The 27,728-nt window shown below is 34.4% G+C and overlaps 4 protein-coding genes across 5 annotated transcripts in view; 2 read left to right on the forward strand and 2 right to left on the reverse strand.

Annotated features, from left to right (window-relative positions):
• Positions 1-2,620, forward strand: part of LOC106166409 (methylosome protein WDR77) — a 52,698-nt gene extending 50,078 nt beyond the window's left edge. For both annotated transcript variants that reach the window (XR_015331929.1, XM_087001112.1), the window contains one exon: positions 1,132-2,620. Coding sequence is in view for 1 of the 2 variants with exons in the window: in XM_087001112.1 (XP_086857238.1) it covers positions 1,132-1,138 (7 nt within the window). In the remaining variant the exon portion in view is untranslated. The remainder of the gene's footprint in view (positions 1-1,131) is intronic.
• Positions 1,380-13,396, reverse strand: LOC106166393 (staphylococcal nuclease domain-containing protein 1). Its single transcript, XM_013544940.2, has 22 exons — positions 13,141-13,396; positions 12,380-12,529; positions 11,980-12,103; positions 11,743-11,824; positions 11,359-11,519; positions 10,878-10,969; positions 10,502-10,657; positions 10,238-10,344; positions 9,848-9,938; positions 9,441-9,532; positions 9,127-9,256; positions 8,852-8,934; positions 8,376-8,559; positions 7,976-8,117; positions 7,590-7,702; positions 6,912-7,100; positions 6,441-6,579; positions 5,914-6,037; positions 5,600-5,666; positions 5,173-5,280; positions 3,002-3,250; positions 1,380-2,596 (listed from the first exon to the last, which is right to left on the reverse strand). The coding sequence occupies exons 1-22, from the start codon at positions 13,186-13,188 to the stop codon at positions 2,531-2,533; spliced, it is 2,697 nt and encodes an 898-aa protein (XP_013400394.2). The 5' UTR covers positions 13,189-13,396; the 3' UTR covers positions 1,380-2,530.
• Positions 13,397-13,474: 78 nt separating this feature from the next.
• LOC106166380 (transmembrane protein 216) lies at positions 13,475-20,126 on the forward strand. The gene is made up of 6 exons (XM_013544919.2): positions 13,475-13,660; positions 14,927-14,943; positions 16,007-16,100; positions 18,037-18,129; positions 18,434-18,635; positions 19,550-20,126. Exons 1-6 carry the CDS (start codon positions 13,636-13,638, stop codon positions 19,563-19,565), a joined length of 447 nt encoding a protein of 148 aa, XP_013400373.1. The 5' UTR covers positions 13,475-13,635; the 3' UTR covers positions 19,566-20,126.
• Positions 20,127-20,821: 695 nt separating this feature from the next.
• On the reverse strand, positions 20,822-24,098 carry LOC106166385 (uncharacterized). Its single transcript, XM_013544926.2, has one exon. It carries the CDS (start codon positions 23,790-23,792, stop codon positions 22,479-22,481), a length of 1,314 nt encoding a protein of 437 aa, XP_013400380.1. The 5' UTR covers positions 23,793-24,098; the 3' UTR covers positions 20,822-22,478.
• Between the last annotated feature and the right edge of the window lie 3,630 nt (positions 24,099-27,728).

Consider the following 27,728-nt stretch of genomic DNA (forward strand, 5'->3'; position numbering starts at 1 on the left):
ACTAGGTTGCAAAACTTGACTACTGTAAAAAATAAAAGTACTGTTTGCTTTGTAAAATTGCATTTGCTCCTGTCACTGTCTCACACACTACCCATTTACATTCATATTCGCTCTGACTAGGAAACATGAACTTCAAGCGAATAAGTATCACAGGTTTTGAGAAAAGCATGGGGTTTATGTAAGGTGATAAAAGCAATTTTCTGTTTTTGTTAAATAGGATAACCCTGTTGGTGTTTGATGATATTTATGCTGTCTTTGGACATAAAAAAAGAAAAAGGTGGGGCTGGATAAAGATATTTCGTTTCTCTAAATGTCAGGTATTGTGGGAACGTGTTTAACTAGGCTGGTGCTAATCTAGCCCCACCTTCCATAATTGTCTTTTTCCTAAATGGACTCTTTTGTCATGATGTTTGTACTAATCAATTTTTTTTATTGTGAGGTACCATCCTTAAAACATATCAGGTGACTTCATTCCAGTTGTTGAAAAAAAGCAAAAATGTATCTTTTATGTTTCTCTTTGGATTATAAAATTGCCTATTTGATAAATTATCCTTTCAGAATACAAAAAGTGTGGATTAATTATGGATATTAAAGGGATAATAACTCTTCGTTTTGGCCACAAAATGAATTTTCCTGGAGTAAACAACAATTTTCCCATACTTGCCAATGGTTAATGAATCCACTTTTACATTCAAAGTTAGACCCTGGTTTTTTTCTAAAAAGTTTGGTTTTTTGTTAAAATCTCTTAAGAGATTATAACAGAGTATAGCCATCAATGGAGGTCAGGTGGTCTGAAGCATGCTCAAATATCAGAAAAATAGCTATAACTGCTGTTTTTGTCGTAAAACAAAATATATTATATTTCTATGAGTTATTCACAATGTTTTTATTGTGAAAAACAAACAAACAAAAATAAAAATAAAAAAAATGGGGAGGGGATTAACATTTGTGCTTATCTCTCAAACTTCAAAGACCTGCCCTTTCTTAGATGTGAAAATAACCTGTCAGAAGTAAAATATAGCTTTATTCCCAGTTATTTCTCTTTCAAGGTTGCAAATACATTGTGAAAATCGCAAAAGCAATATTTGTTAGAATGGTCCAATGGTACTAATTATTTGGATTGTATTTTAGCCCGTGAAGGATTTCCAGGATGACCAGTTATGGCAGAATGTGCAGATAAGACAAGTCTGCATTTGTAATGAAGGAGCCCCAAGCAACAATATGCACCCTGTTCTTATAGGCCTTATTGCTAGATATGGCAATGGCTACACAGGCTGTCATAATGTCCAGCTGTTCAATGTTGATAAAAACTGTTGCAGGTCTTATAGATTTTATGATGATTAAAATAAAAAAAAGAGAGAGAATGAAAACACTTTAGCTGGTTTGCAGTATTTATTGCCTACATTTATACTGGAACAGTCGCAGCACTACATCAGAAGTTCTCACATTAAAACTTTCTGTGTGTTTCCACAGCATTAGTACCATTTTTCACACCAAGCACCCATATTATAGTCGATCTAACTAATACCTATAATGATAGTCAATTGGCATAACCTTTAATTAGCAAAATTCTATTCATAAACAATACCATTTCATTTGTGCTTATGGCATTTCTTAAAATAGCTCCATGCAAAAATAAGAACTTGGACTGAACTGGAATTGTGACAAACTGTTTAAGTAGGTAATTGTCCAGTCAATCAATCTATCATAAGGAGTGAAATTTTAAACCGAATGAATGTATTGCACTTGATAAATATGAACCACATTGTCTCTAACAATCTTGCAAGTTTATTAGCTAGAAGGTTTGATAAAGTGCTGCACTATTCCATGTACATGATCTTAGACAACTTTTTACTTCTTGAACATCCGCTGCAGCTCCCATATTATATCTTCCATTACATCTATAAATGCACATCTTCGTCAGTTGGCAACTGGGATCCAATGTCTCCTTCAAAATAACCAGCTAACTGAAGCATTGACCAATAATTCAATGCTGTCTAATACCATGTCCAATATTGGTTTCCTTTAATAGAAGGTATAGGCTTAATATTATATACTGTTTCATTAAAAAATAACTGCCTTTATCTTAGTTTCATGCTGCATTAAATTAAAACCTTCACATTATCACTTTCTGCAGTAGTTTTTCTTGCAATGACCACCGTTTCCACACAGAATGATGGAAAAAAATATATGCCTTGTACTAAAGTGTACAAGTATCTAATCTCATATCAACATATTGAGAAAATGGTAATGACAAGATTTTAGGAACAATTTGAAAAATGACCTAGCTTCAACTTGTGTTTGCTCCTCAATGAACCCCAGAATTTTGAACTCGAGTTATATGGTTACCAGCGTTTGTCAACTCAACTAATAGGAATGTCAAATGACAAAGATAAATATGTGTACATCCTAAGAAAGACTGAACACCATAAAATCAAGTACATAAACTTGGGGGTTTTTTAAATTTATTTATAAATTGTCACTAGCTTGAAACTTGTTTTAGAGCAACAGGGAGCTGTGGTAGAATGACTTAGGATTTGTATCCAAACTCCTTTGCATCATCCTCTGTGAAATCTCCATAACGCCACAGATTAACCTGAAAAAAAAAAAAAAAAAACAATATTACTAGCAATTTGCTGAATAGGTTTAGCTAGACATTTTATTTGTGGTATAACTTTCTCCATACAAATGCCAATGGTTAACACGAGATGTACCTAAAGAAAAAGACTGAAGTACACAATGTATGAAATGTTGTTAACACTAATTTTATGTCAATTAAACCTTACATTTAGACTGTATGCTGTCCCAGTTTTCATTAATTACTGAGTGAAATACAATTAATGCAATAGTACTGTTAGTACTGTTACAAATAAAACTCATCAAAATTACTTTTTATTCAAAATCCTACCAAAAATGTTTATCTAAGAATCTAATTATATAAACATTGGTCAACTTATGACCAAAAGCTTAGGAGAATAAAACAATCTGGCTGTAATCTTACCCTTGAAGCCTTAGCCTTCTCCTGGGCTTTTTTGTAGTCATCCAGCAATTTTTGCAATCTCTTCTCCCTTCTTCCCTCCACAATAAGAAGACCCTCTGAGATCAACCCCAGGGCCACGTCATCCTTGTTGTCAGTGTAAGCCAGGGAAACGTAGTCGAAACCCTGACCACGATATTCTACATTGAGGAGCATCTGCTTGTTCAAGATGTCATTATACAATGCATCAGAGGCATCCTTCTTGGCATCTTCCTGCAAAAAAAAAAGAAGAAAATGACTTTGTTAAAATGTTAGCATGATAGCTGATGTGTCTTATTAGTTCAAAAACTGAAGAAACTGAGGAAAAATTTGATATCGTGACCTGAAATGACTTAATATGTTTGATCCAGATTCTATTGACTATTTCCAGCCTAACAGTATTTCTTTGTTTTATCTATTACTTTTGAAATAAAACCCTGCAAAGAAAATGAAACGATGTTTACATTTCTATTGGTAACATCCATGAGTTTTAAATAACAAATAATGATTCATAAAATTAGACTTTTTTCCTTGAGGCTAAAATGGTGGTTTTCAAGCTAAGATTTTTTTTCTATCCCTGAACTGCCTCTAATGCATTCATCTGAGCCGAGTTCAATTTTGTGTGTGATTGTTCAATTTGGCTAAAAGATATCATATGTAACTCCCAAGAGACCAAATGAAAAGAAATGTATCATACACTTCAAGGCAAGTAAGGGGAAAGAATTGCCAGGTTCAGTCAGTACTACATCAGCTGTAAAATGTCTATCATAGAGAAATAAGATGATTGGCAAAATAAAAATATAAATTCATATAACACAAAAAATTGCTTTTGTACTACACAACCAAATTACCCATTTTATTGTAAATGGACGTAGATAAAGTGAAAGATGACACCAAATGACATTTAACCAATATTTTTTCTTCTCTTGAGTGCCCAAACTTGACATTATAACTAAATTAAAAACTGCGAAACAGACCCACTGAGAATTTTTTCATGCCTCTCCCTCCTACAAGTGTATAATTTCTGCAGTGCTGAATTATCTAATTTGACATGAACTGAATAATGACCACTTCATCTGCTAAGTTAAAATCCCCAAATGGTGCAAAATACCCCTGAGGATGTAACTTATCATGGCTGATATATTCAAGCAATAAAGCAACCACAGGAAACATGGAATCAAACCAGTGCAATGTCTGTGTGGAAAATGCACCTAAATAGTTGTGAAAAGCTATCACTTAGAACAGATGAAACCAAGTCACTTGTGGCCAAAAATGTGAATGAAAATGTGCATCATATTCAATAACATGTCTGCTTCAGTAAATGCAACAGTACGTTTTCAGACTGTTTGCTAAAGCAAGAATTTAAGTTTTAAAGAGCCACATTTACAAAGCTACCAAGGCACTGACAACCTGCCTTTCATATTTCAAGAAAACTTAAAAGAGGCAATAAGGTTACATACTTAACAGGACCCTTTATTAACAAAAATGTTTCTTCATGTTTTATAAATCATTGTTTGATGTAGGAAATTTTTGATGAAATCATCTAAGGGCCAGTTGTAATATTCTCTCGCAAGAGTGTGTGTGCATGTTTGCGCAAATTATAAAAATAAGAAAAAAACATAAAACACAAACATACCATTATTGGCCATTTCTCCACATCTCAACACTCTTTTTTCCTTGACCCAACTCTTAGACCCCATTTCCAGAGATTAGATCGATCTACTTTAGATCGACCTAACTCCCTGGGGGTTCATGCTAAATAGCTGTCAGCCGAGCGGACACGAAAGTTAATTACCCCCTTACAGCTTGTAGTAGGCGGGACGGACATTTAAGCCGGATTATCTGACAGTAATCTAGTGAGACTCCCCGCGGGGATAGATCGATCTAAAAGCTCTGGGAATACAGCCTTAGGTTGCATTCCCAGAGATTTAGATCGACCGAACTCCCTGGGGGTTCACGCTAAATTGCAGTCAGCCGAGCGCGCACCATAGTTAATTACCCCCTGACAGCTTTTAGTAGGCGGGACAGACGCATAAGACAGCTAAGCTGACAGTAATCTAGTGAGACTCCCCACAGGATAGATCGATCTAAAATCTATGGAAATGGGGTCTTATTCACAATCTCTTTCTTTTTCTTCATTCAACTCATATACTTACATCTTCAGGCACAGCTACCAGGGCCAAGGCATATTCCTTGGCTTGGGGTTGGAGGCCATGGAAGGTAGGGGTCAGGACAGCTAATCTTGTAGGGGAAAGTGCTTCTCTCTGTAATTAAAACATGTCTTCATTTATTGGTTGACTGATGTAATGTCATTTATTCTGTATGGACGTTGTTTCAGTTCCACATGCTTACAACTTTGTTATTCCTAAACTGTTTGTTAAATGAGAATTAATTTATCTGAGCTGTAAGGAGTGTTTATTATGATTTCAACTGTCAAACTGCTAGGATTGTGTGTTTGTGCCAGTTAGTTGCATCACAATTCCAAATAAACAATCTTGTGCAAAACCGAGTAAACACAGTCAATAATGAAATGACAGAGTAAATATAAATGATCAAAGTTCTGAAATTGTGTAATATGCTTACATTGCCATAATCCATGTAAAATACGTGTACATTGTTCTTGTCAACTTTCTCTACTTTAGCTCTGTACCTGTAAGAAAAAGTGAAGGATGATTTCTCAAAAAAAAATTGAATTGAAAATGAAATTTATGTTCCACCATCTTAAGTAATTTCGATTGCACTTGGTGTTCACCACAAAGCTGAAAAAGTAGACTATTAAAACTTAAAAACTGTTTAAACTAAAAATGAGACCATGCCTGTTCTAAGCTCTATAACTCCAATTATAGTACTATTCCTTAAAGCCCTATTAAGAGATAAAGTTAACTGAGACAACTTACCATTCTCCATCTACAAACTTAGCCGCACACAGGTCTCCCTTCTTGGGAGTGTAGGAGCCGGGGAGTGGTGGGTTGGTCTCCATGTCTTGTCTCAACTGTTCCATCAGTTTTTCTAGCTTGGGTCCTGTAGAGATCATGAAACAAACTCTAATCTCCAGAATGGCTCTAGCATAAACATAGGCCCACATTAACATTCTTTTGGTTACTACATTTACTCCTACCTTATAGGAGTGGTAATAATAATAATAATAATAATAATAATAATAATAATAATAATAATAATAATTTAAAAAAAAAAAAGGCCTCACTCAGGTCCTCAGCATGTAAAACTTCAATTTGTTACTAACAAAAAAAATTAAATAATTTGTATTTTGTATATGTGTATTTCCAAAAACTTAAATCTTAAATTACATATTTTACTATGTAACTCATTTTTTATTTAGAAACTAACTACCACACTGATAGTAGCTAACCAGAAACATAACCCATAAGAGTAATATTCAACACCTTCTTTATTAATAACTCACCATTTTCCACATCCTGTGCATAGAAATGCATATCTTCTCTGACCTCTGTGACCACAACTGTTTTATGATTGACAGCTCTCTCCTGAGGACCTTCATCAATTTCTTCTACAGGCTTCTCTTCCACAAAATTAGCCCAGACCTAATAGTTATTTATATCAATATATATATTTAGTGTACAAAACACAGACACATGCTTAGATAAGTTTGGTCATCTTTTCAGTACAATATACGGCAAAAGAATTGTCAGAATGCATACACGGAACATGGACAGTAAAACTAAACAATTTGCACCTCTTAATTTCCTTTTAGCCATTATCTCACAAAACAAGTGCTATGATATGAAATCTTAACAGGAATTCAATTACCTTCATCTGAAGGTCTTTTCTAATTTGTACAAAATAATCGCTTAATATCTGTCCAATTTCCTTAATGTACTTCATTAATTCAGGTGAATAAAATGGGACTTATTACATTTTTCTTCAACTCCTTTGCCCTTTCCTCAGCTGTTGACAAGGCTTTGTAGAAGTTACTCCTCTCTGCAGTGAAGTGCATCTTTGACAGGCCTTCCTCTACAAGTGATATGGAGTGATTGACACCATCCACAAACATCCAGCCAATGAAGTTCCCTCCCTTGTCAATGGATTCTACCTCTACCTCAACCTTTAAGAAAAACCAAAATAGGAAAAATGATATGCATTCTAATTCAGTCCAAAATTTCACTTATTGCATTCTATTGTGGATAAATCACAGTTTAAATTTCACACTGTCAAGAATAATGAGCCAATTAAGATAAAACAAATGCCAATGCATTTCAAAGACAAGTTATCTGGATGCACAATTACGTCAAAAGACTTCCTGTAAACAACCAGGTTTCCCTTGGGGGAACTTCAAAAAAGGTGAATCAGGAACACAACTGACACAAACATGGCACAAAGTGAAATACAACTTGACTCAAAATTGGTACTTTGATAAGCAAATGACTGCCACATTCTTCTCAAAGACATGCATGAGTAAGAAAAATCATAATCATGATCTATGCCACATAACTTTCCTTCTAAAAGAAATATGATCCTTTGAACAGTTTTTAGTTTTTTTAATTACTGACATATGTTTTGGGATAATGATAATTTCTGTAGACAGTATACACACCTCTCTTTGCAGACAAGCTTCCTTAGTAAACACCATGGCCTCCTCACCACATGGGTCTCCTGGAACTGTGGTGTTATTGGGACCTGGGCGACTGCCACGGGGACAATCAATACCTGGAATGTCAAAGGATACATTCTTTTTAATGTTAATCTAAAACAACCTCCTGTATATCACCCTTAGGTAATTTATATTCACGTTTTGCATGCTAGGAGAGGTAAAGAAGAATGCATTGTGTGTGTGTGTGTGTGTGTGTGCGTGTGTGTGTGTGTGTTAGTATTTACTTGGTTGGCTGGATTTTTGAATGGCGTTAAAAGAAAATTTCATGTTATTGTTAATATTTTAAGCAAATTTATGTCTAGTATCATTAATATAAAATAAAGCATCACCTGCAAGCAAGAATGTAATGAGGCAAGTCTCCCTAGGAATAAACAACCTGAGCCTGGAACCACTTGCAACAAACTCCACAATGGCCTCAGACTTTCCTGCTCTTTGCAAGAATGGCAGGAACTGCTTGGCCTTATTCACATCCTGTATAATTACAAACATCAAATAAAAAGTCTCACGAACAATTTTGATACAAACTATACAGTTAAGCATAAATGCACCACGAAAATCACTTTTAATTCTTCACTTTATAAACAATATAAATTATATGAGCACATCTTAGACACATTCACATTTTCAAAGCTACAAATTCCAATTTTTAAAATGAGCAATAGTTTTTACCTAACTTACTTCATAAACTTTTCCAGTTTTGAAAAGAAGATTTATAGATGTTCAACTTACTCCTGATATATCTGCAACTCTGTGAATTGGTGGCTCTTTCTTGCTGTGGATACCCACTCCTTTCTTTTCTGCCCTGGCTTCTGCAGCCAGCAGCTCATCATAATGGGCAGACCTCTGGTCATCATCCTGTCTGTACCTGATAACTGAGGCTAAACCTTTGCTGATCAGCGCCTCAGCAACATTACTGGGGAAAAAAGGAATAGATTTAAATCTGATAGCTGGAGAGAATGTTTTCAAAGTAAATTTATTCTCTTTTCTGGTTATAAATTGTTTTTGTTTGTTTGTGTGTTTGTTTGTTTGTTTGTTTGTTTGTTTGTTTGTTTCATTCTTCAAAACTTATAGACCTTTATAGTGGAAGAGAAAATTACCTTTGCAGGAATGTGAATCAAAATAAGTCTGTAGTATTGTTCATATTCACAATTAACACATTGAAATTATTTTTTACTTGTATTGTACATTTGATTAAAAATGCTTACATTCCACCAATGGTGATAGTACAGCATGTCTTCTCAGGGAAGTTGTTGGCAGGAGGTTGAATGTAATCAATCTGGACATTTACCTTAAAATTAAACATACATTTACCCTAATGTTAATTTTTCAAACCATGATTAAATAAATAACTCTAACCATGATCAAATAAATAACTCTACACTTCACAAAATAAGTTTTGAATTATTTAATCATACTATAAATCAAACCTCAAAATTAACAGAAATCAAAGCTAAATAATAACTTTGGTGTGGATGCATACCTTCTTTCCAACCAATTTCTTTCTCAAAAACTCTCTTGCTTCAAACATATATGGGATGTCATAGAGAGGTCTGGATCGTTTTTTGGGCTCATCTTTTTTGGGCTCATCAGCATCGGTAATTGGTGCAGGTCTGCAAAAATAAATTGTCACAAGTTCTTTTTTTACCAAAAACAATCACTAATTAAAATGCTTCCATTTCTCTTTCTTAATTTTCCCTCAATCCAACTTAAGTCTTTTACTCCTCAATGAAAAAGTTTCCATAAGCAACTGTCTACTGACTGTCTTGTGCCAAATATACAATTGCCAGGCAGTACCTGGGTGGTCTAACACTTGAAAGGAAACATTTCTTGTACTGGTTTTCTCCTATTTTCACCATCAAAGAGTCACCATTGACCACTTCAACCACCTGAAAAGAAAACAACATAAGTGTAGATAATGGAAAATGTCAGCACCTGCTGCTACCATTAACATTTTCACTTGCACTATTTTCTAATATGATGAGCTCAAAACATTCTACATTAGACACATTAAAAGTTGCAGAAATGTATACATTTTGCATGTTTTTGTTATATTTTAACAAATAAAAAAAAACAACTTAATAATTGTTACTCTTAATTACTTGTTTACTCTTTTGGTTGCTACACAAATCTTAAATCTTTTTATATATTTGGTATTCAATCTACAAGGAAAAAATCTGGATGGTTTTCCAGACAATATGTACCTTTCCAGAGAAGTTCTTGTCCTTCAATTCAACAGTTGGGGTACTTGGTGTAAAATCTTTCCAAATGCGAAGTCTTTTCTCCTTTGCAAATCTTTAAAAATATAACAGGATATTGTACTGTATGATGGAGACAGTTCAGATTAATCATAGTAAAAGAGAATTATCACTTTGGATGTGTATAGACCTTTTTCAGTTGTTGTTGTTGTTGTAGTTGATAAACCATAAAAGCTTCTCTGTGATATGCATTTTACATTGACTGCCAAATAGCTGTAAAAAGGAAAGAAATCCTCTTCAAGCGTACTTTTTCCTTACTTAAATATCTTGAAGAATAAAGAAAACTACATGCATAATGCAATTATTCCACATAAAAAGAGGAGTAAGGCTCCTTACTTCTCTGCTGTTCTGAGTTTGTCTGCACCCTGAGACACACTTCCCATGCTCCAGTCTACACAGCGAGCAAAACCTTCACGCAAGAGAAGCTCCGCAATATTACCTTTCTGTAATTTGTTGTAATTTGATAATTAAAATTATTTAAAACACTTGCATAAGAAATATTGTACAAAATGTCAAAGAAATTCCAACAAAAACAGTCAATCAACAAAACACATTTTAAAGAGAAAAAAGAAATGAACTTTCATAAAAAATGTTACTTACTGGATGAAGGACAGATCCAAGAAGGTTATTATTAGACACTCCTTCCAGGATGATCTCTACTTCTCTCTGCAGAAGTCGAGATTCGGTGAAAAATTTGGCCTCTTCAGCATATGGTTCAGGTTTTGGTGTGGTCCCTTCCAATTTGAACATAGGGCACTAAAAGATATTAATATACTTAAATTCAGTAAATATTTTTTTTCTGAAAGTAGAACCTGAAATTATTTTTGATGGAACTGTATTTTAAACTACAAAGAACATTACCAGAAAAATTCAAAATATATTTTTGTTCCTATTCCCCTTTTACAGCATCAATAAAAACATTTATTTCTTTATTATCTGTGGAAAAATCCCTTTTTATGGATTTATAGTAGGATACCTTAATTCCAGACAACATGACAGTCACATAGTCAAAGTTTGGAAGAAGGAATGCTCGCACTGTGCACCCATCTCTCACATGTTCTATGACAGCTACAACAGAAAAATATTAGCATGTATAAAGAACATAAGAAAATGATTCATGTATAAAATGTGCATAATCTTCTTATGAATAAAGATATATTAAACATATCCAAGTGCACAGAATGTTAAGTACACTAAGACACAGAATGTGTAAAACCCCCAATGTATGAATTTTGCAGACTGTCACAATAGGGTCATTATCCAGTGCTGATAAAATCTTAGATTTCAAATCTAGAAACCAAGATAAAACTTACATAATATGGGGGAGATAAGAGACAGTCAGGAGGTACTCCTCTCATCATCCCTAATTGGAATATGTATTTATGCTACCCAACCAGAAATAACTTAACAAAGGCCAATTATCACTGAACACTATCTTATCATCTTTATTTCCTTACCACTGACGGGTTTTCCATGATGAGAATCAACAAAGTTCCTAGGGTTTTCAATGGTCCATGTTATATTCCTGATGTGCTCTCCTGGTTGATACTGGCCCCATTTACCCTTACCGGCCCCCTTGGCTGTATCTTCAAGCTGGATCAACTTCTGCTGGTTTTCACTGCACATGGTAAAAGATAAGTACAGAAAATTAGAAAGAGCAAAATAAATGTGCAGTGTATAAAAAATGAGCACGCTTGATGTTAGGAGTTTTATTTTTTTCTAAAATGCAATCTCATTACTTGGAAACAGAAAATCAAACCTTTCATGACAAAACTAGTCCGGTGAGCATAAAACATCTGAACATCTTATATTCAGGGCATATTATTTGTAAATCTACTTACTCTGTAGCTTTAATGCCTCCTCTCCGCACCTCAACTAATCCCTCTGCCACAAGAATTTCTGTGACATTTTCTGCAGAAGTGTCTGAAAAAAAAATTTATCATATGTTCATATTTAATACACTAGTGCAGCATAAAACGTATACACATAATACTAAGATGCATGTCTTGCTACTGAACTGTTAGCTTATTCACTGAATGCTTTTTAAGATATATGCATGAATAAAATCACTATGTTACCTTTTCCAAGATAAACACATCCATACTCTCTGCCAGAGCCTGGGACTTTATACTCCACTGTGAAAGCTACTTCTTTACCAATTAACTTCTTTCTCAAAAATTCTCTAGCCTCCCATGCAAAGGCCTGAAAATAATAACAAACTGTGTTACTTCCAAAGCTGTAATTAATTCTCGGCGCTGCCAGTAATCACGCTGCGGGTTATCCAGGGCACAGACCATGATCACAAGATACCGAAAATAGATTTTTAGATTTTTAGAAAATAGATTTTCCATGTGAACACAGCCTAAGCACCAGGCGAGTTCTTATAGTGTTGTCCTTAAACTAATTAAACTGAGACAGCAGGCTAATACTTCTTTCAAGCCACCACAATTAATTATCAAAAATAAATAAAGTGATCACCTCATCTTTAGTTTCTGTAGAGCCCTCTAAGTTTGGGTTGGCTCTCCTTGCTAGTCTTGGTGCTGTAACATTTGAGAGGCAGATGGTCCTCTCAGGAGGTGGGCCTCCTCTAGGCTGTCCTCTGATGACAATTGCATCACCAGAAAGAATCTAAATGAAATATAGTAAGTTGACTAAATATAAACATATAGCAAATATCTAGATGAAATTAACAGGAAATCAGTTAAGGAAGGATCCTTTTATGAGTAGATTTAATTCATTTCCATCTACAAATTACAATATCTATAATGATAATATTCAACTACCAACTTAAATAAACTGAAAAAAAAACGAATAAGTAGCATCAACAGCTCATCTTTCAATTTGCTTTATGATAACACATTACTTAAATTCAGTTTTAAAAAATCAACCAAGTGTTGAAAACTAATTTCTGGTCTATCATATGTTGATCAATTTTCGGATCTATGAATCCATGTACAATCTCTTTGAAAATGGAACATATCACTTAAGTCCTACTAATCATAAACACAATAAATACAGAGAATAAAAACCACATAATTTTGTTTAAAAGTTATTCTACTTCAAAAATTTAATATGCCACATGGGCAAAAACTCCTGACCTATTTTGGGGAGCAACAGATTGTACAAATTCGGCTTCAAGTTTTTGACAAAGTACGAAAACAAGTACCACTGAATTTTCACATAGCAAAGCTATAACTATTCTACCTCAAATTTAACTTCTTTTTTAAAAATCAGTGTACCTGTTTTACAATTCCACGTTGAACAGCCGGTTGTGGTGTGGTACTCATCTTCACTGTGTTGATGATCGGAGGCGAAAGGGGAAGTGACTGATCACGTGGCCAACAAGTTCCGGTATTAATATCCGTACAAATATTCAACTTGAGAGATGCTTCTCTGCCTTCGAACAATCAAAATAGATACTTTTATTGAAAAAATATGTGATTCAATTCCAAGAAAAAGTTATTTGAAACGAACATTCAAAATGTAACGTTATACTACTTGATGATGTGGCAACATTCGACGACGTACACATGGCCAATAGGCCCGCAGTTGTAGTTATCGAAGGATCTTGTGAGAGTAACTTGCTTTAAATGCGAATAAAAATTAATCAGATGAACTCAAGTTTTTTTTTCTTTAAAAGTTTGACCCTATTCCATTGTAATAAAACTCTTGTAAATTGTGATATTTATTTTTATAAATCATAGTGACACAGTGCGAAGCATGTGTGTTTGAAAATGGCGGCTAACCCACAACACCGAGGTAAGACTACAAAATTTATGTTGGTCAATGGTGCTTAATCATTGATTGTTTTTAGGAAATTTTCAGAATATTTCTAGGCTCAAATATTTTGAAATGAGGCGACAGTGTTAAACACTAGTAGATTTGTGTTTGTTTATGTGCGCAACTGAATATTTATTACTGCTTTTGAAGAAATCCAAGGTAGGTATATCAGAAAATTTTTCAAACTGATCAGAAAATTATTATACTTATATCTTCTGAAAGGTAATACAAAAAACAGATGAATTCTTTTGGAATTTTAAAAATATTCCTACAAGCAACAAAGATATTGAAGTTTTTTAACTGCAAAAATTCACCAAAAGTGTCCACACTCTTCAGCTAAAAACCTGTAACTACCTGTACAGTACTGACCAGCGGTGATCACTCAGCTGTAGCTGCAGCTCAAATTGCTTGTGACCAATTAGGGCAATTAGGGCTGTATGTTAATCTAATGACCCGGAAACAAACCCAAATTGGCGACCGCACAAGCACATGGCTGGGATGGCTTCTGTGCAGATCATGTACTATAAATATTGCGCATCAAATAAACTATACTTCGCATGGTTCAATTTTCATGATTTTTCGGCATAATACTGCAAATTTCATGAACTTTACACGGAATAAATTACAAAAACTTCCATGCAGTACTTATCTGAAATTTTTAACATTTTGTCAATACAAAACTTAAAAACGTCCTCAAATCAAAGTTCTCTAAGACTGCAACACGGAAAATCACGTGACAGGAATTCACTCTTTGATTTACAGCTTATCTAGTAAATGGCTTGTATTTGTTTATTTACATGGCGCTAAAAGAGAGATTTAAAAAAGGGGTGCCATAGGCGAGCTGTCAGCAGGCCGATATCAGTTTTACACTTCACTGCCCCTTGATAGTTACTACTGTAGCGCCCCTAGTGGATTGTGGTATACCTATCCAAGGTGAAAACAAAATTTGTGCGTCCGGTTGTGACCCAGGCTTGCCGCTTTAGTTGGAAGACTTTACTTAGCACTTATTTAACATGTTTCAAGCATTTTAAATATTGTGCACATTATGGATTATTATAAGAACTTAGTAATGCTGAAAAATCACCCATAAAATATGCAATGATAAGTGATAAGTATTATTTGCATTTAAATGTGTTAACAGCCTAGATGCTCCCTAAAGACAATAAGCCAGTTCTTTAGTGCAGTATATATTTCTTATTGAAATGAACATTGTAATGATTATGTATTGTGCTCTTGTTATTTCAGGTAAAGTCCAGGTCATTGTATCCTTTTTACTTACTATGAAACTTTTTTTATACATCATGCAGTTTAAACATTAATGATCACTCTTTTAGAGAAGAAGTTTGAAGTATTTATTGAAGTAATCTATAAACACACTGTAATATTTTTTTGTATTTGTATTTGCCTTTACTACATATTGTTAATGAAAGTGTATGCATTCATGAAATGGTTAAGATAAAATTGTTTACCGTTACAGTATATTTTTCGAACTTTTTATCAGATAAATACCATGAATCAGTGTCTCCAAAAATAATATAGTTTATTATCTCCTGATGGACCTAGCCACCTGACAACATTTTTGACACAGTTTTGAATTGCACCCAACCCTGAATGGCAGACTTTGACAAACCAACCTTATGCTTTAGGACTTTTAAATTTTCCAGGTTGTTACAAAATTATGGCAAGTAGGAGAAAGATAGCATTTATCCCAGGAAAATTTGTTAAGCGTGAGTTTTTGCTGAAAAATATTACACTGGGCACCTTAAGATAAAAAACAAAATTTTATTTTCAAATAATGTTGGACCGAGGAAAGATTTCAATATGATAAATAGGAACTGTCAAACTGACAGGAAGATGTTTTTACTTCAGTGAAACATTCTCACTTTTGTTCAGAAAAATATCATGGAATGGCTGATTTAGTTTTTATATAATTTATGTGACTGTATGACATTTGTTACTGAGTCAGATTTCTGGAATTTCAGGAAATGCTTGTCGAGCATTGTTAGTGTTTAGATAGGAATTGAACAGTTGCTTTAATATTTCTGTCTACTTTACTTAGTGAAACAGTCTGGTTACTAAACATCTCTGTCCCTTTTAAGTGCATGTTTTGAATCATCCAGTAGAATTAGAATGAGAACAAAGTATAACTCCGATACTGAAACTATCGTTAGTATCTGACCAGCAGGTTGAGACCTCAATGTCAGTTAGTTGCTTAAGTAAGTTTCAGTATCAGAGTTATACAAAGTTCTCATCTTTGTCCCCCCCCCCCCCTTTTTTTTTTGTATTGTTAGTGTGAATCATTGAATTCCCTTGACCTTCAATCAGAGATCATCATTGCCTTACCAGATTCTTCTCTACTGCAATGCCTGGTACTTTGGTTTCTTCTGGATTGCAGAGATCCTGATATATATATTTAAAGGTGAGTTGGTCTGACATAGACAGAATACTCAGGGAGAAAATATTCCCAGCTCTCATGAACAAAAAGGAAGGATAGCATCAGCAAACGGCATATTGGAGCAGCATGTAGAGCATTTATCTTCCAAAGACAGTGCTGAGTGTTTCAGTATATTATGTATACAGACCCAGTAAATTATTTTAGCCTTAGAGTTAAACATTCTGCCTTGAAACAAAAATAAATATTTTGCTTCTCAATGCATTGTTATCACATTGCTTAAGATTGGGTAAATTCCACTAAATGTATGCAGGCTTTCCACACAAAGCCTGGATAAAATTTATGAAGACCTTGTGTTGTATTCTTAGAAAATATCAATTCATTAGTAAGATCCGATTTACTCAAATGCACATTGCTTGTTCTTTGACATTAAAGTATCTTTCATGATCTGTCTTTATAGTCTATCTTCATTTAAAGAAAGTGTTTTTTATATGATAACTTGAAAGTAGCTTGTTTTAAGAAACAGAAAGCAGATGCATTGAAATCCACTATGAAACAAATGAAATGCAGTATGTATGTACACAAGATAATTAGAGGTTGATTTTCTAACTTTTTTCAGGTTTAATAAGTGATCTCGTATGTAGCCTTAAATTCATGCACAGCCGTGCTACTACATGAATTACTAGTACACTTAAACCTCAAAGAAATAATGTATGAACCTGTAATGGCTCATTCCCAATAAAAGTAGTGGTCTACGTAGTTCGATCCAACTCCACAGGGACTCTAGCTGAATGCCATTAAATTAGCAAGTATGTTGTAGCCAAGATAAGGCAAGTTAATCTGTTAATCTGATTGCATTCAGCCCGTGGAATTGGATCGACCTATGTAGGGATTGGGCTCATTGGGAAGGTGCCCTAACTTTACAATTAACTCCATAATCAGTCCACCGCAGTAGTCAATCACTTATAATATCTGACTTGTATAACTGTTCTTATGTATTGTCTGTGACTCTCTTATTTTCGTGAAAAATTAGCAGGAAAACTGTTTGATGGAAAATGTGTAATGTCAAGAACTATTGATGATTTGTCAGAGTATAGGTCATTACTGTATCTACGTCATAGACACAGGAAGTATGAAAAAAGCTAATTTAATAGTATTGTAGAATTGACTGATGTTAAAATTGCCTCCTTTACTCTATTTGCACTTAGTACCTTAAGTTCACAATCAGTACCTTGTCACAACTGAATATTCAAAAGGTTTTTTTCTATATATATATATATATATATATATATATATATATATATAATTTATTTATTCATGATGTACATATGATTTATTCATGATGTACATATGTCATGTTTAAAACATTTAAACTAAATTAGTTGTAAAAAAAACAATTTTTTTTTTTTTTTTTTTTTTTTTTTTGCCAAGTACAGTTTGAAAATTTTGCTTGAAAACATTTTGATACTGTGTTTTGAACATTTAAGAAAATGTATGTATTTGAAAAAGTATTTTGCAACAATAATCTGTTGCTGCCATCTTTAAAAGAATTAAATAAGAAGTGCCACCCTGGGCAATGTTACATGAAAAAAGTTGAGACTGTCACTGGACAAATGTTGTTATTGATTTATTAATGGAAGTTTACATATAACAAAAAGTTTTTGTACAAAAAAAGTTAGTAATTCCACTTCATTTCAGAAATGTGTTAGTGTTAGTATTGTTAATGAAGTGTTTTGATCAAGTATTGTAGCTTTTCACTTGGAAATGTTTTGTAAAGGATGGTTAATAAAGTTTGATGAAAAATAGCAAACATCATAATAATGATCAAATAATCCTAAACACATTGTTTATTTTTTTAAAATTGTTGCTCTTGTTAGAATGCTGGAGGTACCAGTGTTTAGATACCTTGGAAAAGTGATGTTCTTTACAAAATTCAACTTTTTTATTATTATTATTTTTCTAGGTGAAACTTTACCATATCCAAATGGCGTACTTGCTGCAGAAGTGGTGCTATTATTTTTCCTTGGAGGATTAGAGTCATTAAGGATATTTTTTGGTATATCTATCATGGAAATTAAATAATAATAGTCATGGAAATTAAATAATTATCTAAGAATGATTAGGATAATAAAGGGTCATTAAGAACTTTCTTTCAGTATTTTCATTAGTCCTAACAAAGATGTAGTAATCTGAAAGCAAACTTGGTAATAAGATGCTTATTTTATTTGAACATCTTTAAACAAACAGACTTCTAAAAACCCTCAATATGAAAAGTAAACAATCATGCATGCACAATCATGCATGTACAAAGAAAATTTTCTTATTTATGCAGGTTGTATTTTTATTTATTTAAATTCCAGGTCAAAAAGGAAATTTGACTGAGCGTATGCTCACAGTGGTGCTATGTATAGTTTTGAGCCTCCCTACTTTGGCTGGTATTCTCTATATATTGTTATGGCAGACATATGTGTTACGAGTTGAGGTGATTCTGTCAGCCATAGAGTTAGTATTTATAGCACTGGAACTGCTGTTTGGCATTATCTCTGTGGTAACATTTGCCAGGTAAAATTTTATATTATAGTAATTATGTATCACTATGTATGTATGTATGTATCACTATGTATGTATGTTAAGTATGTATGTATGTGTATGTCTTTGTTTCTTTATACAGAGAAAAAGAGAGAGAGGTTCAATTATCTGTTACTGTGAAGGGTATTCATGTCAGCATCAAATACTGTTGTATATTTATGAAGTGATGTTCAAATCATAAATATAATGTCTATGAAGGGTATGGGGGGAATTTGCAAAAATTACAAACAGCAATGTCTACAAAATCTCACATAGTATGCTGCTAGAGAGGATTCTCTCAGTGAAGAAGTTCCCCCTGGGGGACTAGAAACTCTGCCCCAAGTCCCTCCTTCCCAAGGAATTTTTAATATCTCGTTTATAATTTTAAGTCAGGTTTTTTTTTTTTTTTTTTTTTTTTTTTTTTTTTTTTTTTTTTTTTTTGCTGATAGATTTTATATTTAGACACTGTCAGTAACCTTTCCAGTAATGGGAAATTGCATTCAAATAAAAACTGCTTGTGGCTGTATGTCTTCTGAGTGCCTGTGTGTATCTATGTGGACACCAATGCTGATCCTGTCACCATGTGGCACATTTGTTCACACCAAAACTGACACTCCATTGTTTCTAATTCATATGTTTTGTTTGGCAAAAAAGCGGGTTGAGTTTGAAAATCAGCATTATTGAATAATTTTACAAAAATCATTGGATTTTTTTAAATTCATTATTTTTTAAATATGTATTTGTTCAGTGTTTGCGTTTGGGTGCAGAGATACAATTACATAAATACACTATGTAAGTTGTCTGTATGCATGTCTGCTTTAACTGGATTGTTTTTCAATTTGACAAAAGCTTGTGTAATGCACTGCAATATTGATAAAAACAATAACAACTTATATCTGTACTTCCAGAGCTACTCCATATTGAACTAAGGAGAGGTAGAAGAGCCATTGCAGGCCAATCAAAGGCTTTGTATCAGTATTGATCCCATGTTAGTGGCTTAAGGCACCTGTTGGAAAACACTAGACAAAAAATTGACATACTCTTATCTTCCAAAATAGTCACAGGATTCTTGTTAAGTGTACACCAGCTGTGAATTTGCTGCGTGTGTCTGTCTGACTTCTTGGAAAGCAAGATTTACAACAGTTCAAAGAATATGTGACTTTGCAAGTGTTACTCAACTAGAATATACTTCAGTCATCAATGTGGAGGGATAAACCCTTGTAAACAATCCATTTTTATGTAAGGGACATATAATATATAGCAATCTTATAGGTTACTAAAAGGAAAAAAAAATAATTTATTTCTAAGTTACGGAAGCATGGAAACCCATTCATCTTATTTTCTTTCATGCCTGTGAGTTAGTGGAGCTTATGTTACTAAGAAAAAACCTTGTGCTTGCATTTATTATATAAACAACTTTATATAAGTTTTTTTTTTTATGAAATAATTGAATGATATTTTTCAAATAAATATAATACCCTACTAGCATAAGGTCTTATCATTGTACCAACAGTCTGCAGAACTACAACTGGCAGTGCACCTGAATACATGCTTTTAAGAAATTACTAAAAATAAGGCAATTTTGAAAAAAAATTGACCCAATTTTGGCAATGACCTGTTTTTAGCCCCCAGCAGGCTTGAGAAGGAAAACATTTTTTTTTTCAAATGTGCCAATAGCAATATTGCAAATCGGATAAAGCTAGAAATCACAGAAAAACAATAATGACAGCAATAATAAACACCCTGTATCCTTTTTAAACTTCCTTGCGAATGGTTCCATTAAAAGCAAATTCAGAGGCAGAGATGAACAATAGGTGCTCTGAAATGACGGGATACAGAGTTTTGATTGAACAAAGAGGACTGAGATGGTATAGCGAAAGGTATAGAAAACTCGAAATACATTTTCATTTTTTATTTCGCCGATGTAAATTGCGCCTAGACTTCTGACCTTACATGTGATTTTACAGCCAAGTTTCCATTTCCCTTTTGGAACACCTTTAAATAAATAACCGATAGGTACATACCCCGGCAATAAACAAATAATTAGGCTACTCTCTCCGGGTGCGGTATACACGCAAGGAATAGCGGAAGCTTTTATTTCAATGTATTCATCAAAATTCGGTTTTTATAAAAGCCAGCGGATACGTAATAAGTATCTCGTGACAAATAATGAGCTTATGTTCATTCTACCAGGTTCTTTTTCACAACAGTGTGTTGTTCTTGATCTTTGCAAAATATTCGCTTAATTGGCGTAATACTTTTCTATATACATTCTCTTTTTCTCAGGTTCTAGTAGATTTTACTGTGGCACAAAGAAGTGAAATACCACAATATTCTCATTAATTACCCATGGGTACGCGTGTTTTAAATGTTATCATACAAAGCACAAGCTTCCAAATCGTATGGTTTCAAACAGTTTTATAACGCGCATCGAAGTCGTATCTACATCCTAATTTTGCCCTTTTTTGTGACGCAAATTCCTAATTACCGTCTCTAAGATACAGATTCTACCGGCTCGGTGTTGTCATAACTAGCATGGAGCAATATTTCAATCGATATTCTAAACAGAACGCCAAGATCATAGTTGACATATAGCGTCGCTTAAGAAGAGCAAATGAAGAAAAGAACAATTGAGGGTTTCAGAGACTCTGGCAAACCAATATCCCCGTTGTTCACATATTAAGTTATGCTTTTTATAAATGTGAGTAAAGGGTTTCACATTCAAATGCAAAAAAAAAAAATGAATATCAATATCAAGATGAACACTGTTATATGATTATTGGCCTTTCTGTGGTATGGTGGATCATTTGAACATAAACATGAATATAGTACATGCATAACATATAAAATTGTTTGTTTTATTTTTTTAAATGATAAAATATTGAAAATCAATCATTGATATGAGAAAAAAAGAATTGGCTTAGACTTGGAGACAAAAATCGCCAAATTGCACATGATTATAAACAATACTGTAAGCAGTCTCTCTCTCTCTCTCTCTCTCTCTCACACACACACACACACACAAACATAAACATGAGCATATCCTTCTTAGAGACATCGTCGCACATGAATTAAATTCAGTTCGATCATACAGTATTGATTTGAGAAAAATAAGCACCTTTTTATTTCTTGTCCTAGCCAAATCATTGATTTGAGAAAAAATTAATTGGCCTAGACTAGGAGACAAAAATCGCCAAATTGCACATGATTGTAAAGACTACTGTAAGCAGTTTCTCTCTCTCTCTCTCTCTCTCTCTCTCTCTCACACACACACACACACACACACACACACACACACACACATATAAACATGAGCATATCCTTCGTCGCCCATGAATTAAATTCAGTTCGATCATACAGTATAGTGATAGTCCAGTAAACCTACCAGAAGTGGCAAAAATACAGTCAAATTTTGTTTGGTGGATCCGTTACAATCAGGAAAAAAATATACCCTCAGGGACTCTTAGGGAGCAAATCATCGTGCTCAATATACTACCATATCCAACACATACATATTGTTCAATTAACACAGTCTTACTGGCTGGATGTTAAGAATGTCTCTCTGATACGCAACGCAAATGATAAACAGAATTTTCAATCACCAAATCACCAAAATTCTTAAAGAAAAAAAAAACACTGGATCTAGTTACATTGTGCTCAGCAAGTTTGAAACAATTTTTTTTCGCAACATTTTTATTTTACCAGCTCTTAGAAGCTTGTGCTTAATGGAACTTATCTTATATACATTTTTTTTAGTTTTGTCCTCAGTAGTGCATTTGAATAAGTTCAACCTTTTGATCGCTATTATTATAATAAACTTATTATTATTGAACTTAGTCAACAGTCGCTCATACGGAATGTGACGTCAGAGACCTCCAGTTCCTTGGAGTGTTTCGGTGATTGTAACCTGGCTTGCTGCAGCTCCCTGTCCAACGCAGCCAATGTCAACCAGAATCCTCCATTGATGTCTGTTTCTGGGCGATGATATTTCACATGGCCGTACGACTGCTCCAGTGTCATTCCGTTAAACGACATAAGATACTGTATGGCAACAGTTGCGGATCTTGATTTACCATAGTAACTGCAAATAAGCACCTTTTTATTTCTTGTCCTAGCCCCTTCTATGAAGATATTTATGTCTCGAAAGTAGCAGTCTATCTTCTCATTGTGTGTATCATTAATGGCGATGTTCAAGCGGGCTCGAGCGTGCGACACGTTTGGGGGGCAAACGCACGGGTAATACATCTGTTTAAATGTCATCAGATCTTTTTTGTTTGGATTGCTCAAGTCCACTATACTGGCAATGCCTAGTCTGCACATTATCCACTCGTTATACCCTCCACGTATGTCTCCAATGAACAGAAAATCGGACAGTTGAGAGATGTGCTCGTTGCGATAGAACTTTTGAGAAGCGTCGGTCAAACATTTAGAAATTCCTGACACCCATGCTGGCCGCCTGCTGGGGGGTTCCTCGGATAAACTTTTACTCTTTTTGGGTTTAGCATGGGGGCTTGTGTGTTGCTTTAGGCTCAAACTAAGTGAAGGGGCGCTCTTACTTTGGCTGTTGCTCCTTTGAGGAAAATCTTCTTCGTTTGTTTCGCTGCACACAGACGATGGGCGACTCCGGGTTAGGGACGTAACAAATATGTTTTTCTTAGGAAACGCTTTTGGGGAGGCAACTGGTGGTGATTTGTGGGGCAGCATCGGAGAAGTCTTACATGAGCGCAGCTCAATGGATGCCGCTCTTCTCAACTGTCGCAAATCTTCAGATCGCGTCTGTTGTGCTGCGTGATTTGCTTCTTGTTTAGCTGGACAGGAATTTTTTCTTACGCGAAACTCACCTATTTCTGAAATACTTTTTTTCAATTTCGGAAAAGACCGGATGGCATCATGCTCACGTTGTTTCGTCGAGTCTGAGGGTGAGACGAGTCCGTCCTTGCTCATCTCTTCCTGTTGAAACTCTGGAACGTTGGGAATACTAAATTTAAAGGCTTCTTGATAAATGCTTGACAGTGAGATGTTTGTAGAGCTTCCCTGGCTGCTGAGGGTTACCGTGCTGCTCCTATCACTTTCCTCAAAGCTTCCTATCGATAAGTTATTACAGCGATTATTGTCACGACAGCTTGGGTCGTTATGGCTGCCGTGCTTCATATCCCTTTCACCTGTGACTCTTCTACTATATATATGTATATATATAGTCGCTACGCCAAATCACCGCATGGGCAAATGAAAATTGTCATGACCGTTCTGTTAGAGATGGATTTCAAGATAGATTCTTGAAGAACAATCCTCTTTCAACCATTCAACGCTCAGTTTAGTGGTAAACGGCTGTATTGATAAGTCATGCAAAATCTCTACAAGCTGCAGAATATGACTGCTGTAAGACGATTCTAATTTCGAATCCAAGCAATACTCTATATGTTAAAGCGGTATCGCTTAACGCCATTAGTCATCTCACTTATGCCACGATCGATTCTACTGTCTATGGTTCGTATATCTGACAAAACTAATCTCTCAAATGACGATAACGTCACTAGCAGGGGTTACTATGGTAACCCTTGCGAATCTTAGCCTGATCAACGGGTTACTAATTGCACTTTAATTCTTGCACGTTCTCTCCATAACGTCAAAAGGGCTTTTCCGTATCTGAGTCCTTTGTTTGAGGTGATTTTCTTCCCCCGTCAAGATATGAATTTATGTGGTGAACTTCTACTGTGGTAAATGAAATATGTTTCACCAAATGGCTTTTCAAAACACGGACGAAGCTAATCAAAATGAAGTTGAAAATCGAAATTATTTTCCTCCAAACAATAGGGTTTTTACTTATTTAGTCCTAATATTGCCTATTTTATTTTTTATAACATGTCGCTCAAATATGGGGGGGGGGGGGGGGGTCTTAAATTTGTGTAATTTGTTTACGTCGCACTTGATGACACCATTTTTGTACAGCTTAATTGCCTGGAGAAAATTCTGACAGATTTTTTAAAAATCTTTGATCACAAGGAAATATGTATGGTGACCCTACCCTCCCAACTCATCCGAACTAAACTCTCAAACTGTTTTCAAAAGTGTTGGATATTCTATTATAATGACAATAGTCGTTATTGTCGACGACGATCTAGAGCTTTCAAACATTTATTCACCGACTGCCTTCTTCATACAATTTCACAAATATTTATACTCTATTTCTCCAGACTGATCATGCCTTTACTTGTTTTCTTTTCCATTGTCTTTGCGTGATTACAAGGGATTTTCCATTCTCATGTTGCAAACCGCCATTCAACATTTCCTTATTAAGCAATTTCTAAGAGACTTGTTTTCAATTTAAAATATTTAAAATATTATTTGAATAATTCATGGACCATATCCATCCTTAGTTTGCATGTGTTTTACACGTGTCAGAAACTTGCAAATCTGTTGAGAAATTAACCAATCAAACCGAACTATATGTGACTTTGACATGTTCCATCTTTTCCTACCACGAAAACAATTTCTACACTTGTTGACACTTAAAGAAATTTCACTTACATTCAATAACTCCCTATCCTTAAACTCATTTGATACCTCTTTAATTAATACTTGCAATTAATGAAAGTGTCAGCCATTAGCTTTACAACAATTCTTTGTCTTTTTCTGGGCTTCATTTTTGTCATTTTCAATATATTATATAGGCATACTGATGCTAAATGGAAGCAAAAATGTCTAAAATAAATAAGCGAAATCGATATATATATATAAATGTGCCCCAACCTTTTGGGTAGCAGTGTATGACCGCATTTATATGATATGCTGCCTCATCTGTCCAAAAGTCGTACAGTCATTGAAAAAGACTTCGAAATCACGACACAGCATTTTTCAACTATGATTGAAAATATGTATTAAAATGTATCAATATGTATTGAAAATAACTAATCGATAAAATGAATTTAGTAAAAAAAAATCCATTGAATTTCTGTTTTTAATTATGCGAAAAATCATTTTTAACAAAATTCATGCTTATATCGGTAGAACGCGGCATTGCACAGGTGCAGCTCAGTGCAACGTAGAACCTCTATAAACAGTATAGGGTGACTTATGGCTACGTGTCAGGCCAGAATGATTTTTGCCTCTCACTGTTGTCGACCAATCACGTTATAGTGAGTTAAAACAATCCCTGAATTGCCAATGGCTTCGTTGTAGTAGTTGGAGTGATGGTCAAATCATCCAAGTTAAATTAGCCATCGAGCGGAGCATCTGAGAGTTATTAAGATATTTAAATAAACTGCGACAAATTTACTTTTCTATAAAATCCCAAAAGAAACTGAACATTTTCCATGCAAGGCAACTGGTTTAAATTTTAACTCGAGCCTCCTCCCTCAATGTTAATGTATTAATGAACAGCATACTTTATCATTACCAGTACACCACGGAGACAAAGCCAAATATATAATATTCACAATAGTATATAACTTCTGACACAAATCGAACGAAGATATTGGAACAAGGTAACGCAGTAAGAACAGAGTTAAATCTGGGTGAACTGTGAGTATTATTTTCTACAATATCTAAAACGGTAAATAGCATATACATTATTTCCTTGTTTGATTCTATATTGAGCAAGGGTGTATTTTGAAATCAATGTAATTAAAGGTGCAGAGTGTAAATAAAACCACTTGACCTTGGTATTCTAGGAACTAATAAAAGTGTATTTGATCAGAAATGTCTTTGAAGTAAACGATCATTATTGAATTCCTCCTGGTTTTCTAATATTGCAATAGAAAAATATTGCTATCTTAGCTATGCTACGTCAGGTTAAGACACGACGGTATTTTTTCGGTTACAATAGACATTTTATTTGTATCAGTTAAAGAACACCCCATATTATGATTTTTGGGCTCTAATGCACTGTATATGATTATCTTACAGCAATGACGCTTTTCTAAAATATTATTATAGTCGAGGTATTTATCGCTGCAATGACGAAACAATTAGCTCAGACTAAAATATTTAGCATTTGATTAACCTGAATGAATACGATTTTTTGAGATGATAAATCGCAGAAATCGAACGAGCAGATCCAAACTCCAGGGAATAATACGTTGATTGTGAATGTGTTATGATCTCAACTAGCACACTTTAAAGGAAAGACGTTTCTCAGCACGAATAATGTTTTCACTAAAGTGTTAATCTCAGGAAGTATGCTCTAGTCACTGGCTGCGATTTTTTGTATTTCAAATGATGTAAAGTTTTAACCAGAGACTCTACTTAAGGGTGACATTGAACATAAATCCTGGTAAAATCTATGTTCCCATTGCCTCAATTCTTTTTAACCAAATTGCCCGGCTAACAATATACTTCGGATAACACCGCCTTATTAAACAACAAAAATCAACATTAGAAGACGCGCTTGGGCTGTGTGTTTTGAGTGAATGAATGAATAAAGTGAAACGGACTTGAAAGGAAGGGTATCGAAAGCAAAACAAAAGTTTCCTTTGAAAGAAGGCTAGCTGCTGGATGGTATCTTACTTCCAAACAACGGTTTGTTGCAAATTCGGATTGCATAGGTTTAGCTATTTTACTTCGTGTAGGCCTAGTAGACGATTTCCATGATTAGTTGTGAACCGAACTTAAATAAATTATGTTTATTTCTGTTGAAGAAGATCAAGGAAGACAAGTCATGAATGCAAAACCGATACCCCACAAACCTTCAATATATTGTAGACTAGACATGAAGCTTGATAAATTTACGAAGTTCGCCGTAAAAAAATCACGCCGTGAGCACCGTGGTCTTGGTGGAACTAAATTGACCCAAGTATCATCAAAGGTCAATTGGAAAATTGTTTTATCAGCCGTATTTCAAACGTAACATGGTCCCGATATCAAAGAAGAATGTTCAGCCTTCTGCTCCTAACCTTCGATCTAATTACATTACCAAAGTAAAGACATTGCCTGGAAACCGAATACTTCGCGGTTGTTTTTATTAATTAAGGCCCTTTTCTGTGCGAGGGTCAAGCCTCGAAATGGACACTCGAATGAAGGTAAACCGTATAATTTTATACAATGATTTTCGTAAAACTTTCAAAAAGATGCACGAAAGCGATATTTTTT

The sequence above is a fragment of the Lingula anatina genome, chromosome 1 (assembly GCF_051362555.1).
Source record: "Lingula anatina isolate TDL-2025a chromosome 1, LinAna3.0, whole genome shotgun sequence".
In the NCBI taxonomy this organism is placed as follows: domain Eukaryota; kingdom Metazoa; phylum Brachiopoda; class Lingulata; order Lingulida; family Lingulidae; genus Lingula; species Lingula anatina.

Bases quoted from the DNA above. Each gene is read 5' to 3' on its own strand.
- LOC106166380 (XM_013544919.2), top strand. From the start codon at position 13,636: ATGGCGGCTAACCCACAACACCGAG. The intron at 16,101-18,036 runs GTGAGTTGGTCT...TTATTTTTCTAG, and splicing joins CCTGATATATATATTTAAAG to GTGAAACTTTACCATATCCA. The intron at 18,130-18,433 runs GTATATCTATCA...TTTAAATTCCAG, and splicing joins GTCATTAAGGATATTTTTTG to GTCAAAAAGGAAATTTGACT.
- LOC106166393 (XM_013544940.2), bottom strand. From the start codon at position 13,188: ATGAGTACCACACCACAACCGGCTGTTCAACGTGGAATTGTAAAACAG. The intron at 3,251-5,172 runs GTAAGTATATGA...TTTTTTTTGCAG, and splicing joins TGGTAGCTGTGCCTGAAGAT to GAAGATGCCAAGAAGGATGC. The intron at 2,597-3,001 runs GTAAGATTACAG...TTTTTTTTTCAG, and splicing joins AGAAGGCTAAGGCTTCAAGG to GTTAATCTGTGGCGTTATGG.
- LOC106166385 (XM_013544926.2), bottom strand. From the start codon at position 23,792: ATGAAGCACGGCAGCCATAACGACCCAAGCTGTCGTGACAATAATCGC.